At 37.6% G+C, this 21,197-nt stretch overlaps 1 protein-coding gene across 2 annotated transcripts in view; it reads left to right on the top strand.

The window, feature by feature from the left end:
* Positions 1-21,197, top strand: part of ADCY8 (adenylate cyclase 8) — a 120,091-nt gene that overhangs the window by 34,493 nt on the left and 64,401 nt on the right. For both annotated transcript variants that reach the window (XM_019614245.3, XM_010709320.4), the window contains exons 3-4: positions 15,986-16,116; positions 17,769-17,880. In XM_019614245.3, the coding sequence (XP_019469790.2) occupies positions 15,986-16,116; positions 17,769-17,880 (243 nt within the window). The remainder of the gene's footprint in view (positions 1-15,985; positions 16,117-17,768; positions 17,881-21,197) is intronic.

Raw genomic sequence — 21,197 nt, 5'->3', positions numbered from 1 at the left:
CTCAGTTTTCCTGAATCCTTTTTATTTTCAATGACATCATCACTTACTATTACATGTTTGAAGTTTTGATTCTATACTTTCATTTGGTATCTCTGTATTTCAAAAAAGTTTACACTTGGTATTGCACTTTGTTAACAACCAGTTCAAAAACGTTGTCTTCCTTTTTACCTTGATTTTATTGTAAAGGCACAGCAGGTAATTCTGCTTTCATTATATCCAGGCAATGAAAAAGGAGAATGTATTTTCTTAATTAGCTACTGCAAAACTTTCAAAAATAACAAATAATATATTTTCCTCATTGTCAAAATGCTATGAAATTGCCCTCAGTGAAGAACAGGAACCTGTTTTGCATTTCATTTTCATTTCTACTTCCATTTCTCTTCAAAGCAAAATCCCTAACTTTGCATGAATTACATATTAAATCCACGAATACATTGAAATGATGTCTCTATGAATAATTGAATTTATAATAATCTCTGGTGTCCTTACCTGCTCTTTCCCAGGCAATTCATCTTTGCTTGAAATTTGTCTAACATTTTAAGCCTTCAAATATTATCATTTAATTATGAAGAATATCTCAGATAATTGTCAGTCTGCCTTTTCCTGCACCACGCATACATATATCGAGCTATATATACCAGAAAGCAATTATTACGCAGGGAAATTAATATTTTGACTTAAAAGTTCCTCTATCTAAAGATGGAAATGGAGGCTTAAAACAACTACTAAGAGAACAGAAGTTAGTTTGCTAAATCACTTTAAAAATCAGTCCAGCACATATCCCCAATACTGGGGGTTTTGTAATATGATCTCAACCTTCCTGGAATGCTACTCATAGAAAAGTTATTTTATTGATGGTTAAGAGATTTCTCTCATGTCACGTCTACAGTTTTACTCTCCAGCACCTCTCTAAACACAGTGAGACTATAAAAGCCTTTCTGGATCTAGAAATGGTGAAAATGAGTGGGATGCTTCATTAAAGATAAGTTAATAAACCATATCCTACTAATATGTATGACCTGTGGATTGGATTAGTGTTTCAAAAAAATAATTGAGAGGAAAAAAAAAACATCTCTGAAACATTTTATTTGCACAGTTTTTGTTCGATTTGGAGCACATGATGGTGTCTTACAAAAGAAGAATTTTCCTTGCAGTTGTTTGAGTTGACAAGTGAAATCCATCTAGATCTGTGTGATGCTAACTTTCATCCTCTGCTGAGGTTTTTGTCCGTGTTCCCACTGCAGCATGTTCTGTATGATTCACAAAAAAGAAAACTCCCTACTTGGTTCATAGAGAGCTCACCAGCAAAGCGCACTGCCACTGCTGTGCTAAGCCACTTATGGGGGTGAAGACTTGAATCAGAAAGAAATCACCCAGTATTTAAGACCTGAGAAGTAATATACACTCATGCAAGAAAGTCCAGACTGTCATCATTCTCAACCAGCAAGCTTCAGGAGATGCTTCCTGTTGGGCTGGGGTGAAATCAGGGATCTACAGTTATAATCCTCAGTTTTGTCAAATTTGTGCTGAATAATAAGAATGAATCTTTTCTTCATTAAATCACCTAAGAAGAGTCCCATACGAGAGCGCCCTAGCAGATATCTCCTCACTGCAAATCATACCACTGACTTACAAGCCACTTACATTCCAGCTGATTTCTCTCTCATATAGTATTCCACAAACTCAAATTTCATTTTGAAAGTTAAATCAGTTTGGTTATTATTTCATTTGATTTCCACAAAGGATTTGAATTCAACCACTCAAAAGGACCGTTTTACTACTTGAACAAAAGGATGGTTTCAGGGTATGAGCTTACTTCCTATTTTTCCAATATGGCTCTTTGGTTTGTAGAAGGAGAGTACACTCCTCAGTCTTCAGAAGAGTCATCTGCTGGCCTATTTAGCCTCTTCTGTCTGTTATCTGTGGAACAAGAATAATCTTGTCTTAATCTCTTCACTAGAAAAATGTTCTGTCTGAGCATTTTTTTCCCCTTCTACCTCTACTTTCACGCATTTTTTTTCATGCTTTTCCTCTGCAACAGTCTTTATTTCCTAACGCTTAAATAAACTCTGGGCCGGCTGACGAATTCTGTGTTTGTTTGCTTTTTAAAGAAGCTTACATGTTGTGTAGGTTTTATCAAGCTCTTACAGATCTAGATTTTAATCATCATTCAGTAGTTTGCAACCTTTAAAGTAAGAACAGATTTGGCTGGGATTGGAAATGAAACTTTAAGAGGGTTAAATACTATGAAGTCATCTTATTTGATACTTTTACTGAGAATATGAAAATCTGTCAAAACTGGTACAAGGATAAAGTTTAGATTTAGTATGAAAAAACAGTAATTGGAAGTTTAGAGATCATACATGCCATCTTTTTCATTGCAAAACTAGTTTTTAATGCTTCATAAATAAAAATTGTGAACACAATAATTAGACTATATTTTCAGTTGGTAGAAAATAACATTATTAAAAATTCACTGTAGGTCTCTGATTGCATTTTAGTCAGCTTTCTTTACAGGAAGCTCAGCCTGTTGAATCTGAGATACTCAGAATGCTTTTCCAGTTCTCCAAAATTTCTTACATAATAGAGCCTTTCTCTAAAAAAAACCTGATCTCAATAGAAATTTGTTCTTTTCATGCCTTTATGTTTCAGTAGGTACCTGGAAAAACATCACAGAACCATTCTCTGCATCTTCCTGTCTCAAAATGCTCCATTTGCTTACATCCACTTTTAGTAAAAAGCACATTTCACATGTCAGATTTTAGGTGCTGTTTTTTCACATTCTGTTTGTCCATACTTGAGAAATTTGCTTCTGTTTGTTTCTGATTCTCAGAGCATAACCCACAGATCTAGCTTTCAAGTAGAAATTCAAGATAAAATCAAGGTAAAAATCATCCTCTAACTTCTCTCCCACTAAACCTAAAATAGTTACTTGGACTCAAATAGAGAAATGAGATTTAAAGCCAACACTAGAGAGATGAGAATCAGACCCTGAACTGCCCTTTATACTAGGAGAAAAAAGCTCTAAAGCGTCATGGCTTTGTGCATGGGAATTTTCCCTGGAAAATACTGATGAGGACTAAAACAGTTTCCCATTGCTAGTAGGCTAGTAGAGGGCTTTTGGATTGACTAGTGCTAAAGGTACTTTCCCAAACTTTTTCATCTCTAAAACAATTAATGCTGTGCTGGTCAGTAGTAAATGTGACTGATTGCACATTGATTTGTATCAGTTGCCTCCTACTTCCACATTCTCCATTCCTTGCTAAAGAGAGACATTTATAATAAGCAAAAATGAAAATAGCAATCAAAAAAAGCCATTACCCTGCTACCACTGGCTCATGAGCCATGCCGATTGTCTCACAGATGTGAAGCAAAGAAGCAAAATTGAAATGAGTAATGGGAATGAAACGGTTTATGCTCCATACAGTGACAAAGTACTACTTCCAGCTGGTCTGCATTGCAGTCATCTCTGCTTAACTAAAGAACTTCAGGTGCTAAACTCATAAGGCTAGCACCTTTCCTGAGCTCTAAATAGATTTACCTGTTTAAAATTCAAGTTTCTTTCTTCTTCAGGATCAGAACTTTATTCTAACATTCCTTAATACCGTGAGATGAGTGAAGGAGGAGTCTTTCAAAAATCATTATAAATATTGCAATTAACAGGGGCTCAGAAGTTCAGATAATAGTTTTAAATTATCTGACCGTTAATACTATGAATTCTAAGCTAACCAGAGCCATGTTGCTGATGCTATTGCTAAGATCATTTAAAGTAAAATAAAAATTTTTATTTAAAATATATTTAATTTAGATAAACTGACCATTGTTCCACTTTCTGAGACCTCCCAGGGAATGTTTTATGTAGCTTGTGCTGGTTAAGTTTGACGTTTTGTCTCCGACAAGGTGGATTATTTGTTTTCCAGAATAGATAACCTCCCAGCTCTTTTCAATCTTATTGTTCTGCAATGTTTTTGTCACACAAAGCTGAAAACAATTAATGGTATGTGAGCTTGCAGTCAGATACTTCCCATGTCACTAGCTGCAATAACTGTTGAGAAATATATATGTTGTTGGAGTGGTCTAGTTATTTCTGAAGTGGCATATAAAGTAACAAAAGGGAAAATATATATGTATATAAATAGAAAGTACAAATAATGCACAACAGTTACATGATTCAATAACAGCAGATTCAAAGCAGTTCTAGAAAAGTGATAGTGCACTGGGTCATGAAAATACAGATTTGAATTCAGATGGGGCCACCTTTCAGAACAAAATTGACAGCAGAGTTTACTCTGCCTTTTTTTTTTTTTTTTTTTTTTAATGGTAAGGCAAGGAATATCTTATGGTTATGCCATTCTGGAATTGCTATGGTGTATACGTGTCTGTTTTCTGTTCTTAAGGTATGGTTCGGTCCTCGCTGTCTAAACTAACAGAAATTTATGGAAGCCAATATGCTAGAAGACAGTACAATATTTTTTGTTGAGGTGTTTGTCAAATTTCCAAATAAATGAGGGAAAAATAAAGCATCACAGGATTTGGAAGAAACAATTACAAAACACTAAATTTACATTGTCATGTACAGTTACGTATGATGGATTACTCTAGAGTTGAACAGTATTGCTAATAAGCATAAATGTTTTCTTCAACAAGATAGCTGAGTAAGACATATTGATTTGTAACTCTTGCTTTTTACAGTATCTTTGTCACATGGTTGATCTTCACATTGGAATATAATTATAAACATGCTCTTCGTTTAGATAGATCGTGTGTTAGGATCCAGAGGATTTGGTTTTGTTAAACAGTCTGTATAGGCATACTGCATTTGAGACCTCTACTTTCTATAGCTTATGTTAAAAGTCAGCAAATGACAAAGCAGTGCCAGGAGATCGTTTTGAGATGTAACGAAGTAGTTCTAATAAGTGGCTGCTGATGTTAAGGAGTCAGACTTGTTTTTTACAAATATTAACTCTATATACATGCTTCCATCCACTCTCATGCAAGACATTGCTGCTTGTGTGACTTTATGGTGAGCTGATCCATTGTGCTGCACTTAATTTCAATATTCAAGATTGTATTCTCTTAAAAATAATTTTATAAATATTTTTCTAAGTGCTCTCTGTATGCTTGATCACATGTGGAATGAGCTTGTGATCCGAAACAGCCAGCATGGCTTCACCAGGGAAAGATCATGCTGAACCAATCTGGTGGCCTTCTATGATGGAGTAATGGCACTGGTGGACAAAGGGAAGGCGACTGATGTCATTTATCTGGACTTGAGCAAGGCCTTTGACATGGTCCCACACCACATCCTTATCTCCAAATTGGAGGGAGGTGGATTTGATGAATGGACCACCCGATGGATAAGAAACTGGTTGAAAGGTCGCAGACAGAGGGTGGTGATCAATGGCTCTATGCCCAGGTGGAGGCCGGTAACGAGCGGCGACCGTCAGGGGTCTGTCTTGGGACCAGTGCTCTTTAACATCTTTATCAATGACATCAATGACAGAATCGAGTGCACCCTCAGCAAGTTTACTGATGACACCAATCTGAGTGGTGCAATTGACACTGTAGAAGGAAGGGATGCCATTCAGAGGGATCTCAACAGACTGGAAAGGTGGGCCTGGGTAAACCTGATGAGGTTCAACACAGCAAAGTGCAAGGTTTTGCACTTTGGCTGGAGGAATTCCAGGCATTCATACAGACAGGAAGGAGCGGTCCTTGAGAGCAGCCCTGCAGAGAAGGACCTGGGGGTCCTGGTGGATGAAAAACTTAACATGAGCCAGAAGTATGCTCCTGCAGCTTGGAAAGCAAATTGTATCCTGGGGTCCATCAAAAGAGGGGTGGCCAGCAGGGACAGGGAGGTGATTGTCCCTCTCTACTCTGCTCTTCTGAGGAGTACTGCGTCCAGGTCTGGAGCCTCCAGTACAAAAATACCACAGAGAATACCACAGAGATGATAGATGATTAGGAACAGGGGATTCCTAAAACACCTTGATACATTCCTGGTAGAGATACCAAATGAGACAATTAAGAAAGATGCTTTCCTGGATTTATTGCTCATAATCATAGAAGGTCTTGTGGGTGAAGTGTTGATTCATGGCTGTCTTGGCCATAGTAAATTCAAGTAGATATGTTTAAAATCTTCAATGATCGGAGGAAAACTGCCACCAAAACTTTAACCCTGGATATGGGGAAAGCAGGGGAATTAGTAGGAAAGGTTCCCTAGGAAACTGCTTTTGAAAACTTTGGAGACCATCACCATCAGTGCTGGTCACTTTTTAAGTACCTCCTCTAAAAAGCACAGAAACAAGCAATTCCAAACTGTTGGAAGTCAAGCAGGTGAGGCAGACGTGCTGCTTGACTGAGCAGGGTTCTTCAAGAGCTTAAGCAAAAAAGGAAAGTGGAAGTGAGGTCAAAAGATATGGAAGGACTGCAGAGATGCAGTTCACCATCATGGGTCAAAGCCCAATTACAGTTGAAGCTGACCATTACTGTGATGGACAACTAAGAAGGCACTGGAACAGGCTTCTCAGGGCTGTAGTCATGGAACCAAGCTGCCCAAATTCAAGAAGCATTTGGATGACACTCTAAGAAATATGGTGTGAATTTTGAGTTGTCATGCAACGAGTCAGGAGATGGGCTCAGCAATCCTTGCGGGTCCCTTCCAACTCAAGATATTTTATGATTCTGATTCTGTGATATCACATATTACAGCAATAAGTAGCAAAAGCTAATAGAAACCTCATAACCCCACAAGTCTGAACATATTAGATACTGCAGTTCCTCCCATATTTTTAATTACTTGCTATTGTCTTGATAAAACTCAGAAAAATGTGTGCAAGTAGAACTGTCCATTGTATATTATGAATGAAAAAATTCTCTTTAGACTTGTTCATCATAATGAAAGGTGCTAATTCCTATTTTCTAGAGTGGCATTTACAATAATTAAATTTATTCTGAACAGTGTCACTTTTCAGTAGAAAACAATACCATTTTTATCTGCTTTTCTTAAATGTAACAAAGGCTCATATTCCAGATAGCTAAAAACATTGCTCTGAACAGCCCTTTTCTCATGCTATTATACTCAGTGCTTAAGACAATGAAGATTCCATGGAATTGATAACAAACATTGTTGAAGTCCAGCTTGAAAGTTCAAGGAAAATATTTCCTTAAAATCAGTGTGCGAAGTGTGGGACAACTGGCATACTGAATATTTTGTGTGTATATCCACTCAGTTTTTACTGAACTCTCTCTCCTGGGAATAGCAAGTCAAGCATGTCTGCTCGCAAGATATTTGTGGGTTCACTCACCTGGAAGTATGTGTAGAGGAGGAAGAACAAAACCTAAACAGAACTAACAGTCAAAGTTCACTTCATCCCTAAGTGAAGATGACACTGATAAAGATGTTGAGAAACAAAGGAAAATCAGAGCATAGACATAATTTTGACTTTTGCCTTGTACTGCTTAGGGGGAGCTGGTACAGGAAGATTATTCAGACAACAGACTTTGCAGGGCTGACATCCACCCACATTCTGCAGTGAAATATCAAGAAGTTTGATTTTCCTCTTGGCAACCTCCTTCAGGCCCTAAATTGCCTGTTGATGTTTAGTGCTTGTTGGTATTTTGTTCCATTTGATCAGTTGCAGTGAAAAGTTCTCCATTTCAGTTTTTATTCACAAGATTTAAGACCTGTAATGGTTAATTGTCTCTTATAAAAAATTGTTCCCAAAGTTGTTATTAACCCATCAGGAACATGTTCCACTTTGAATCATAGAATCACAAGGTTGGAAACGACCTATAAGATCATTTAGTCCAACCATCTTCTCATTACCATTGCTACCACAAGCCACTAAACCATATCTCGCAGCTCCTCATCTAGACGCCACTTGAACACTGCCAGGGACGGCAATTCCACCACCTCTCTGGGCAGGCAATTCCAGTGCCTGACCACTCTCTGATAGAAAAAGTTTTTCCTCATGTCTAACCTAAATCTTGTCTGATACAACTTGCGGCCATTTCCCCATGTCCTGTTCATTACCTGGGAGAAGAGGCCAAACCCCTCTTCACCCCAACCTCCCTTCAGGAAGTTGTAGAGTGCAATGAGGTCTCCCCTGAGCCCCCTCTTCTCCAGACTAAACAATCCCAACTCCCTCAACTGCTCCTCGTAAGACTTGTGCTCCAGACCCCTCACCAGTTTCGTTGCCCTTTTCTGGACACGCTCCAAGGCCTCAACATCTTTCCTGTAGTGAGGAGCCCAAAACTGAACACAATACTCAAGGTGCAGCCTCACTGGTGCTGAGTAGAGGGGGATGATCACCTCCCTGCTCCTGCTGGTCACACTAGTTCTAATGCAGGCCAGGATGCCGTTGGCCCTCTTGGCCACCTGGGCACACTGTCAGCTCATGTTCAGCTGAGCATCAACCAACACCCCCAGGTCCCTTTCCTCTTCACAGTCATCCAGCCACTCATCCCCAAGCCTATAACGCTGCTTGGGGTTGTTGCGGCCAAAGTGCAGGACCCAACACTGTGAATGTGCCCAGCTACACTTGTGTGGTTGAAGGCATGGTATCTACTTCCTGACAAGGGACACAGGTATCGCTGTACACAGACCACAGGGAAGGTTTTCAACAGTGAATGACTATTACAGTGGAAATTTAGGCACACCTACACTGTAGTCATTCATATTCAGGCGTTTGAATGCAGATGTGAATTCTAGCATTTTTTTCTATTTAATAGTTTCTGTCAGTGCATCTCTTTTGCTTGCCTACTCTTTGGGTTAAAGGTTGTTTTTTTTTTGTTGTTTGTTTCATTTATTTACTCTAAAATTTTGCTGCTTCATCTCAGGTACTGGAGTTATTATTACCATGAATGGTTAATGGGATAACAGATCACTAGTTATTTTATAACATTCCTTTTTCACTATTGTATTATATGGCTTTTCTCTTGAACAAATAAATGCCTGTTCCTTTTCAAACCACTTACCTCTACTGCTACTAACCTCTCAGTTGTCTCCATTTACCCAATTGCTTAACTAGGAAGCTTTCAGCAGTGGTGAATAATGTGGTTCTCTTTGTCGTTGAGTTCATGACACTTCATTATCAGATCTTTCTCTGAATCAGAAAAGATTTTTTTTTGTTTGTTTGTATATTTCCTTCCCTCTGAAGACATCTTCTAGGAGATACTGGACTAGACTAGAAATGTGAGAACTTTTAAATCATGCAGGTAGTATGGTACAGAAAACTATCAAATTTTTTTTGCAGTTTTCTTCACTATAGTCTGCAAACATTTTTTGTTTTTGTTTTTTAATATAACCTCCACACAATTGCACTATTCTCCATCACGATACGTGCAAATTTAGCTAGTTTGAAGAGGAGTTATATCACTGTATGGGAACTGCTGAATCACAGCCTGAACCTCTGATTGATCACCTGAGGTGAGCAATAAGTCAGCCACAGGAGCACAGGTGAAGGCAATTCACCTGTGCTGCCGGAAGGGGTGGAGCCTGGCTCCACCTCTCCTACACCCATTTAAGAGCTGACTGCCAGGGTGGAAGGATTTCTTCAGGAGGTTTACTCTGCTGGAGTTTTGTAAGTGAGCCCAGGATATGGGTAAGCATTCTATCTTTTCTTCTTTGGTGTAGTAACTGTATAGATAAGCTCTCTGGTATATCTCATAACTATAATATCTGTACATTCATTGATTGTACAATCACAAAGATCATTATGTGAAGGGGATGGTGACTTGACAGACTTAGATAACAGAGATTTTTGGAAGTCAGCTGATTCAGTATCCCCATCGGTGTGTCAGTCTGGTATTGTGTAATAGTAGCTTACAACAGCAAAGGATGTTTGGTGTTGGAAGAGTGAAGAACTTATGTTTTTCTCAATGTTTCCATACCCAAGACTTGACTCACAGCTGTACTATTTCATAAAGACTTAAATATATAATTCATGTATGCACATAGAACCACTTATGTGTTATTATAAGTGTGCTTATTCTTTCGGTATATTTCCAGTGTGACAGAGGTAATACTGAGCAGTGACATGAGGTGTATGTATGCCTTCAATTGACATCCTGACAAGAGCTCTTCATATGATGCAGTATTAATAGAGAAGGACAGAAGCAGAGGCATACTAATTAACCTCTGTTTTTATGGGTCACTGCCAGACCTTATGTGCAACTGAAACCATTTAACTTAATGAGTTTTGTGATGGTTAAGGTATCAAATGTGTTGGACTTATTTTTCTTGGCTTAAAGAACATGTGTCAAATGAACTCTCCTTTATTTAAATAAATTTCATGGAGCTGTAGATTGATAACATTTCTAAGTGAATGCAAACAAGGAATATAATCTTTTTGTGATGTGAAGAGAAACTTGTTCCTCATTTTCAGCCCCGTGTCAGTGAAGAAATTGCCTTTTTTTAATGTTCTGTTGATGCAGATTCCATGAGCAGTCCAATAATTACATTTTTTGTTTGCTTTCTTACTTTAATCTTCTTTTCTTTTTGAATTTGTATTCCTATTTGTCTCCTTACAATAATAAGGTAGGAAATAACATATTTCTTTTTATACTGGCAATATTTTGTGCTAAAGTATCTATAGAGGAACTCATTGAATACCTTAATCATGTGGCTCCCTGGAAGACTGATCAGATTTATCCAAAGGGTAGATTTATTAGATGGCTATATTGAGCAATGTATCATAATAGTGAAGAAGTAAGAGAATTTATAGCTTAAGTACTTTCTGTTATAGGAGGCTGATGGTTACAAAAAATCAGAAATATTTCTGCTGCTTAGAAGATCAATCAGCAGATGTTCCCAACACACCTTCTTAAGAGAACATGGGATATTTGCTGGAGAATGGAACTTCCCAAGGGCCAGACATTTTCTGTGAATACCTAGCCCTGCAGGAGTGGGAAGGACCTCCTGGGGAGACTGGTTTACTTCTTGCTGTCACAAAAAATACACAGTTTTTATACATCAGAAGTAGAGGGGGGAAATGCAGAATTCCCAGGTGTGAAGGGCAAAAAAAGTCAAAACAATGTATCTGTGCTAAAATTAGCACAATCTGTACAGGCATCAGAGAAATGGAAGGTCTGAGTTGTGCTTTTTTCCAGGAAAAAAAAGTTTGCCACAATAAATGGTGAGCTCACTGCATGTTTGTTCACTACCTCATTATTTTTCTTTTTTCTCCTTTCTGAAGGCAGCCCTGGTTCAGCGAAGTTTTTTGGCACAGGTAGAGACTTGAAGAGTCCTCATTCTCTCATCTTGTGTGTTAGCACGCTATGCAGGCAGTTGCCCAGGAGAAAGCTGCTGCCTCTGAGTGACATGTTATGCACTTCTGCTCCAGCAGAAGCTATTAGCAGTGTGTACTTTGCTTTCTTAAGTAAACATACAGTCCACCTCAGCTGGGGCTGCCATCCAGACAAACGAAGGTGTTTTATCCACACTGTGCTTTCATGGTGCCTAAGGACTTTTTTTACAAACTACTAAAACTACACAGATTCTACATGATTTTCATTGCAGGAGATAAAGGTTAGAAACTACACTGCATCTTAAAAATGCTGGGGAGAGGTTCCTTAATTTTTTCTCATCTGTTTCATCTTATGATACACTCCATTTATGGCATCTGCTGACATCAGAAGGAACCTCTTCATGAGTATTTTGTCTTTCACCCTCATTCCACCTATAGTCCTTCTAAGCTCTATCTTATTCTCTCTAAAGATTCTAGTCCTTCAAAAAGAGATATGCCTAGCAACCTAGACAAGATTAGTTTGGGTTATATCCTCCTAATACCGAATTGCTTCACAATGTTTCATAGCATTTGTTTCTCTGGAATAAAGCATTTGAACTTACACAAGAAAACTGGTAACACTGGGAAGAACTGAAGCCAGGACTCCTGGATGCTCGACTGGCATTTGCAAAAGTGGCCCAGTTTGATCTAAAGATCTGAGACGGTCATGGATACAAGAAACTGCAGTCAGTTTAGCTAAATAGTGCTCAGCTAAATGCCAGGATTCCATCTTTGTGGTAGGAGAGACTGAAAGCTCAGAATGAAAAACAAATATCTTCTGTAAGATTTAGGATGTCAAGATGTTGCAATATCTGTGAAGTGTATTTTCACCTGTACTTACATAAAATTCTTTATAAAGATGGCCGTCTCGGAGCTGTTTTGAGAATGAACTATTTAATTCCAAACCAATCCAAAATTTCCATTTATCCTCAAATTTCTCCAGAGGGTTAACAAAGTAGACCTCTAGGATACCAAAACTCTTCTGAATTCAGAGAGATGAGGTACAAACAGAACAAAAACTTGCTCCTAATTTAAATGCATAGAAAATACTAGAAAATGAGTAGAAATTTTAATGTTAATAAATTAATATTTATGGACTCTTTATTGAATGCTGTATAATTCAGGCCCTTCAGCCCAAGTTAAGTTAGGGCATTAAGAATCAAAGAAAATTGTATGGCTAAGAAGTGATGCCAAGAATAAATTTTTCACCTGCCAGGAGAGAACAAAAAAAGATCAGGCTGACTCTGCTGAGTAAAGAAAAATAAATAAAAATCAGGGATTCACGCAGTATCATGCTTGTCTAGGAATGGTTATAAAACAAAACACATCTACTTTTCATGACTGTGGTACTTTCACTTTATAATAGTGCTCAGACTTCCTGTATCTGAACTCCTATGCAATTGCAATTATGTCCTACTGTATAGCTCCTTTCAGTTAAGAATTTCTTGATAACTGTGATAATGAAATGTTTATTTCATCACAGTTTAAGAGTCTGAGATTAGCTCAACAATGTTGCAATCTATTAGAACTACTTAATACCTTACAACTTATAAGTTGACTTCTAGGAATCAAACTTCTCTCACTAAATATTTATATGGCACTATTCTATTTCATTTATTTCATATTCATACTTTCAGTAAAGATATTCTAAAATTGCTGATCTCAGTTCCCAAACTTACAAAACATGATGAACGAGTTGAGTGGAATGGAGAAGGGGTTAATAGAAGTAGGATGCTTCCCCTTTTTACAAATGAAAGGAAAGAGTTGTTCTGGAAATCGCATCTGTGCCCTGTACATCTTGGCACCATACAAATAATTTCTCTACAGTAATAGCACTGTACTGCAAGGCAAGAAGAGATTCACAATGCACTGTATTTTCTTCAAGGGCATTTCCTGGGAGATCTTAATCCACTGGTGTCTTCCACCTCTTAACTGTTTCCATATGCGCCTGATTTGAAAATACACATTATATTTTTTTCCTATTGAATTGCCCAAAATGTCATCTGAAATCTGGTGATAGGAAGCTTACAAAACTGTCATTCTGTTCAGTAAGATTCCACTCACTGCGGTCTCGTAAAGAAAAAGATGGTTAATAATCTGGAGCCACTTCAGTGAAAAACTGCTAGCTTTGCCCCTGAGTGATTTAGAGATATTTGTCCAGTACTGGAATATCTTTTTAATCTAGAAAAGAAAGACTGAGGGCAAGAGACACAATAATAGCATTTTATCACAGAAAAGTTGTTGCAGGGAAAAAGGCAATCAATGGTTATCCATGCCTGCTTTAGAAGGATAAAGAGGGATCAGCTCAATTTGCAGACAAGCAGATTTGGGTGGAATACTTGCAAAATTTGCCAGAACTTTCAAACTAGCGAGTCACTGAAACAGGGACATTGAGCTCTCTAGTGTGTCAGCCACTCCTCTGAGCTTCATCTCATTAGTAAATTCACTGAGGGTGAACAAGACTGGATTCTGTATTGACCCTTGGGAACACCGCTAGCTGCAGGCCTGACACTGTTTTTATATTCCTCCCAAGTGGTCAGACCCTTTTTCCATGTTCTGTAGGCTCTTCCGTTTGAGTTTTTCCATGAGCTCCTTGCTTATACAGGTAGATCTGCCATTTTTCCTGATTTCTTACTCTTTGCAGTGCACCAATACTGAGTTTGGAAGAAATTATGCTTGAATGTCAGCCAATTCTCTTGTGCCCCCTTACTTTCTAATGCTGTAATTGATGGGATGCCTCCAAGTAGATCCTTGAACGGGTGAAAGTTGGCTATTCTGAGTCTAGTGTTACAGTCCTACATGCTGCCTTTTTTTTTTTTCCCCATGTAAGATCTTGAACTCTGCTATCTCATTCCTACATCCAAGGCTGCTCCCAGCCTTCATATTCCCAACTTGTTCTTCCTTATTTGTAAGAACAAGGTCCAGCAGCACACCTCTACTTATTGGCTCCTCCACCTCCTGCATCTGGGCGTTTGATCTGGACAGGCTGTATCTCTGGGTTGAGGCCAGTGGGATAAAAGTCAACAAGACCACATTCTCTGTTCTGTACTTTGGCCACAGCAACCCTAGGCAACACTACAGGCTTAGTGGCTGGAAGACTGAGCAGAGGACATGGACATGTTTGTCAATGCTCAGCTAAAAATGTATGGCCAAGAAGGCCAATGGCATCCTGGATTCTATCAGAAATAGCATTGCCAGTGATCATCTCCCTGTACTCAGCTCTGCTGAGGCAACGCCTTGATTAATGTGTGCAGTTTTATACCCCTCACTACAAAAAAGACATCAAGGTCTTGGAGCATGTCCTGAGAAGGGCAACAAAGCTGGAGAGGGGACCCGGGCACTAATCTTATGAGGAATGGGATTGTTTAGTCTGGAAAAGAGGAGGCTCAGGGAAGTCCTTATCACTCTCTACAGCTCCCTGAAATGAAAGGATGTTAGGGTGAGGTGGGCAGTCAGCCTCTTCTCCTGTGTAACTAGTGATAAAACAAGAGGGAATGTCCTCAAGTTGCAGCTGAGGAGGCTCAGGTTAGGTATTAGGAAAAATTTCTCTGAAAGAGTGGTCAGGCTCTGAAATAGGTTGCCCAGGGTAGTGGTGGAGTCACTGTCCCTGGAGGTATTCAAGAAATATGTAGATGTGGTACTAAAGAACATGACTTTGTGGGCAGCATTGGTGGTAAGTGGATAGTTGGACTACATCACTTAGAGGTCTTTTCCAGCCTTAATGATTCTATGATTCTTTGATCAGAAAGTTATCCTCAATGCTTTGCACAAGTCTCCTGGACCGTGTATGCCTGGCAATGTTGCTTTACCAGCAAATATCAGAGTGGTCAAAGTCCCCATGAGAGCCAGTGTCTGTGATCCTTTTATATTGAATGAAGTTTTCTCTGGCGAGAAACGAATGGGTACTGAATGTAAAACAAATTCTGTTGATAGCACTAGATGCTTTTCTAGATGCTCCAGCCACTAAATGTATTTTAGTCTGACATGCACTCAATGCTGCATTGTTGAAGGTGACTGTTGCGGCTGTTTTGTTCTCTTTAATCATTGTAACCCAATTAACATAGATGTACTAAATGTGTCTTGTAAAGCATTTTTTGATGTGTGTGTTAATTTATATTATTCCTATCTTTCAGCTCTGACAATAGAATTAAGTTTTGTGTAAATGCAGTTCTTTTCATTAGGTGAATAGTAGTGACGTGGCACTAGATATATCGTTACAGCTTGATCTCCAGCTTTTTTAGTAATTATACAGTTTATGAATGCTAAACACTTTGTCTGGGTGCTCTGGTAAATAAAAATTGGTGATAATCTGATCTTACTTGCTGCTGAAGACAACAAATTCCTTTAGCCTGTATCTGTTAATCAAGCTACCATTGCCTAAATTCAAGTGATTGGTGTAGCAGATGTTTGTTGAGAAGCTTGTAATGGTCATAATAATTAGGATGAATATTTAAATAGGCAGTGGATAAGGTTAAAACATTCAAGGGAAGAACTTTTGGGAAAGGGAAGAGAGAGAAGAGTTCTTATTCTAGACTCAAGTTGGTAATGTGAATTATTGCAAATTTTTAGAGGGGAGAAATGCATTTTAAATTTCCAGTTACCCAGCTGCTCTATTAACACAGCTCAGTCATTTCCTCTGAAGTATTAATTCAGTTGATACTTATGAGTCTAACACTTGGGTTTCCACTTTGCTTTAGGAACGGCTGGTGCTCTCTGTCTTGCCGCGGTTTGTAGTTCTGGAAATGATAAACGATATGACCAATGTAGAAGATGAACATTTACAACACCAGTTTCATAAGATCTACATTCATCGCTATGAGAATGTCAGGTGGGTGAAGGAGTCTCTTTTTAATATTTAGCAACTTGACTGCTGCTATGTATGTCTAGTTTGAGAATTTCCATTCTGTTGATTTATCCATTCATAAGTTAGAAAATTACAGCATGTTTGTTTAGAACATGAGCATATATAGCCATCACTGAAACAGTGAAAAATAAGCAACCTTGAACATTATTTGATAAAAAAGCATGAACTTTGCCTTTTGTTGAAATCTAAATATAACTCTTTGTCTGGAACAGGTCAATAAATGCAATATTGAACTACTATGGAACAGTAAATAATTATCTTCTTCTGTGGTTTTGCAGTAGCTCATACATAGTCTTTGATTAAATCAGCTTTTTACCTAATCCTCACTCAAACTCTTACCAGCCCATACATCTGAAGATGACCTGAATTATCAGTTGCCATATTTTATTGTCTACCTGATAATTCTTATGCTTATTACTGGTTAAAGTAGTAGTTCCTGGACACTGTCAAATTGTGATCTCATTCAATATAGATGAAAGAGCTTTAGCTGCTCAGACTGTAACATCAGTTATTAACTGACTTTCAAGTGCTAATTATGCTCACATGGGTTAGTTCCAGTCCATATCAGCATGATGTTTATTTTTTTCATTCCTCCTTTTTTTAAAATAGCTATACTTTGGTTATTCTTTTCTTTAGCTAAGTACTAAGCTATTACGTGCCTTGGTCTGAGTGATACCTCACACACCACAGACATCTTGCAAGTATATGTTTCTTATTTACAAGATCTCATTGTAGAAATTGTTAACAGCCAGAGTTGCACTTCTAGAAAATTCAGTATCTGCTGAAGTATGTCTGTTCAGATCTAGTTTTTGACTAAAATCCTGTCATAACTTTAAGAATCAATTTTGATGTACCTCTATTCAAAATATAGTCACACTGAGCTTCCAATAAAATCAACTGAAAGAAGAAGGTATCACTCAAATGATTTATATCTTCAACAGAGTATACTGCACTTCTGAGAACCTTCGATTGGCTCCCTACAATTAAATACAATAAAGCTAATTTTAGTCTCAAGAGAGTGAAGTCTGTTATGAATCTATCTTTTGTCGTAGGATTTGAGTCCTGTATGGCATATGGCTGAGCAAAACCTGAAGATCACACTAAGGAGAAATAAATACTTGAAGTCAAACACACTGTTAAAACAAACAGATAAACAAAAACTATTATATAAACTCACCCATAATGAACAGACAGCTATTAACAGGCAGCTGGGTATTAAGTCTATATTTAAACTACCTTCTAGTTTACTATGCCACAGTCTTCTCACCAGTAAATGGAGACAATAGTGCTTATTGGGACTTAACAGTACCTTTCTGAATGATCAGAAATCCCAAAATTTTATAACTCTCTTTCATGCTTGTTGTTTGTTCCTTAATCCCGTCAGTATTTTTATTTGATACTCTGGAATCCCCAAAAGTCTAGAGCATGAATTTAAAATAGTCTCTCACTTGTAAATTACTGTTCTCAGAACACACCTCTGCCGGTCATCTCCTAAACATACAGAATGGAAAGCACATACAGTGTACTAGATAGGAATTTATCACATGGAGTTACAAAAGTACTGCAATAGTAATCTCTTTTCTTTCTCTTGCTTTTTTCTTTTTTTTTCTTTCCAGCATTCTTTTTGCAGATGTTAAAGGATTCACAAACCTATCCACAACTCTGTCAGCCCAGGAACTGGTCCGAATGCTGAACGAACTCTTTGCCAGATTTGACCGATTAGCACATGTGAGTTAAGCAGAGCTTATTTGCAAAGGGATGTGAAGTCAACTGTGTTTGGAAGCTTGGAGAAGAACTTATGACTAGTTTGAACAGCATTTATTTGTATTTTCCTCACTGGTATTTTATACAGTCATCGAGGTTGGAAGACAGACAAATTTGATGAAAACTGATATGTTCTGATGAAAGTTAGAGCTCAGTCATTAGAGTTTTGGACTCTTGTAATGCTGGACTGAGAATGACATGAGAGCAGATCATATGCCATAGTTTCCATGGAAGTTTTTTAGCTCTGGTCCTTGCTGGAAAATGCTTTTTTTTTTTTTTTTTTTTTTAAGATCTTAGCTTTATTTAGATTATTCTTTTAAGAAACAAAGAATGTAAAATACTAATCCATTAAAGTAATATATAATCATTTCTCAGTCTTTGAAAAGGCTAGTAGCAGATTTTACAGTCTTTCAGTTGAATTCTATCTAACTCCACAATGAAATTAATTTAAAGACAGTAGTGGAATTTATTACATTAAGCAAATCATTCACTACTTAATTTGTACTACTTAAAAAGAGCAAATAGATAAGCACAGAAATACAAGCAGACTATACCCTATGCTCAGTTTAGCTAGGCTTGCATTTTCTTCCTTTATAATTTTATTTGGTCATAGATTGGTTTCATATGTATTTAGATATCAACAACAGAGTCATCTAACTAGGCTGCTACTGTAGCCAGTGAGGGTCTAGTCCCTGCACTTTCTCTCCCAATCTGAAAATTTACTTTTCCCTCTTACATGTCATTGGATAGGCTAATCCAGTCGTTTAGACCAAACCTTTGAGAGGCAGAAAACATAGGAAAGAATTAGGAAGTTGAACAGATTATACAACAATGATTAGAGTGATCTAATCATTGCTAATTAGATTTATCAAAAACACTTTTGATAGTGTTCCTTAACTGTGGCTTCTAAGACCTAGATATTGTGGTACCTGCCTAGTGTCCTGACAGTAGAGATTCCTAAAAACTCCAGAGAGGAACAGAATCTGTTGCAGCTCAGCATGACTTTTGACCTTTGCGTTCCAAATGAGGAGGCAAACTCTCCCCCTGCATGGTATAGGAAATCAAGATCCTGGACTCTGACAGAAGGGCCATCTACTTAAAATACAAACCTGAATCTTGCACTGGACTTAGCATATGCTCTCAGAAAATTATGGAAATGGACATTTATTGGTCCATTTGACTTGACACAAACTTGAAGTATTTGTGCAGTTCTGAGATCTCCAGTACAGGAAAGACATAGAGCTCTAGAGCAAGACCAGCAAAGTGCTGAAAAGAAGATTAAGAGACAAGAGCATCTCTCCCACGAGGAAAGTCTGAGAGAGCTAGGCCTATTTAGCGTGGAAAAGAGAAGACTGAGATAAGATCTTATTAATGTGTACAAATATCTTAAGGGAAGATATCAACAGAAAGGGGCCAGTCTGTTTTCTGTGGTATCTGGCAACAGGATAATGGGCAAGAGGCTCAAAGTGAAACACAGGAATTTTTCAACTGCACATAAGAAACTTATTCATTCAAAGTATGACAGAGCGCTGGAACAGATCACCCAGAAAGGCTGTGGATTCTTCTTCTCTAGAGAGATTTAAAACCTGTGTGGATGTCAACATGTGTGGATGTGAACCTGGACTATGAGCTCTAAGTGACCCTGCTTGAAGCATGGGGGTTGGAATAGATGTTTCCAAGTGTTTTATTCTAGCCTCAAATATTCTGTGATTCAGTGTGGTTCCATGATTTACATGGGACTAATCTTCATCCTAAAGATTTTATATTAACCTTTCAAACCTGGCAAAAAATTTTCCTTCAGAAGGTCCCAAGAGATAAATTCTCATTTTTCTTGAGAATTTATTCTGCTGCCTTAACAGTCTCTCTGCTAATTCAGTATGCTTTACTTCACATTTGATTTTTCTGGCACTGAACTGTGTTCATTGATTCCTGCTATGGCCTATTTTTCCTAGACAGAAGAACCATCTTGTAGCCCTTGATTTTCTTCAGGTACACATTTGTGTTCTTCGATCAAGTCACGTTTCAGGTTACCTTTTTTAAAAAAAAAAATAAATAAATAAATAACAGACCAAGCTCATTGTGAGGCGCTTTTTCTCTGAAAGATTTATTCCTCAAATAATTCTTGTAGCTACTTTTTTGGACTGCCACTTTTTTTTTTTTTTTTCAGAATCTCCTTTAAGAATTAAAGGACTGCCATGTTTCTAGATCAACTTTGAAGCAGGTCCTCACCATTCTTCCTGTTGTCTCTTTTCTTGACCACTGTTCAAAGGTCACAAATTTCTAGATAAACAACAACAACACTATTGTACTGAAATTTGTTCTTTTGTTTTCTATCGTCTTGTTTTCTGGTTATGAACAACATGACTGCATGGTATTTGTCATGAGTCTTTTTCCTCCCTCAAGTATTGTTAGCAATGGTTCCATACTTGCCTACAAATCCTTGACAGCCATTTGGAAAGTGATCCTTCCAAAACCACCTAGAAGGATCTTCCCGGAATAAGGATCACATGTTCATACCTAGACTGCATATCTAAGTCTTAATTAGCTCTTTATCAGCTTAGGTAGATCTTTAAAATAGTGTTACTCAAAACTCTTCAGTTTCACTAAGCATTACCATCAAAGCAAAGAGATCAGTTGCAGAAAGCTTGAGATAGTTTCTATGTATTTTAAGGAAAATCCTTACAAATCCTTATTTACTCCTAAATAAACGTAACATTCTATAATTCTGTGTTAAGAATGTTTGATCTGATACATCTTCTTACATAAATCATATAATATTAAAGAAGACGGTATTTCACAGCTTATTGTACTGAGCAATGTGATTTAGCATTGTTTATTTTTCTTATTCAGCCTTTGTTTTTCGTCTGCAATGCAGAAGCAATGAGATCTCTGATAATTTTGGAATTGTTTGCCAGTTACATCAAGTACTATGGCATGTGTTCATACATATAATTAATAACAATATCTGTTTCATTATCAAAGAACACTTTGAATAAGAATTTGAACTCAGTTCAATGTTTCCTATAAAAGGTAAATTTAATGTTGTCTTAGAGCTAATTCCCCCTTCTAATTTCTCAATGACATTTGTGAAAAATTTACTGTTCTTAAAGATAAAAGAGGCCACTTGGAAAGGAAGAAAAACAAGCTGACATAAAAAAAAAAGAGATGAAGATTTATCTGTATATCTATCTACAAAAAAGCTTCATTAACATTAATTAGGCTTAACCTAATTAATGCCTTTCTTAGGCAGAAATTTTTTAACAGAAATGGTGTAGCTAGCA

Source organism: Meleagris gallopavo, chromosome 3, assembly GCF_905368555.1.
Source record: "Meleagris gallopavo chromosome 3, MGAL_WU_HG_1.1, whole genome shotgun sequence".
In the NCBI taxonomy this organism is placed as follows: Eukaryota; Metazoa; Chordata; class Aves; order Galliformes; family Phasianidae; genus Meleagris; species Meleagris gallopavo.
The sequence above is the reverse complement of the archived record's forward strand: the minus strand, read 5'-3'. Positions and strand labels throughout refer to the sequence as shown.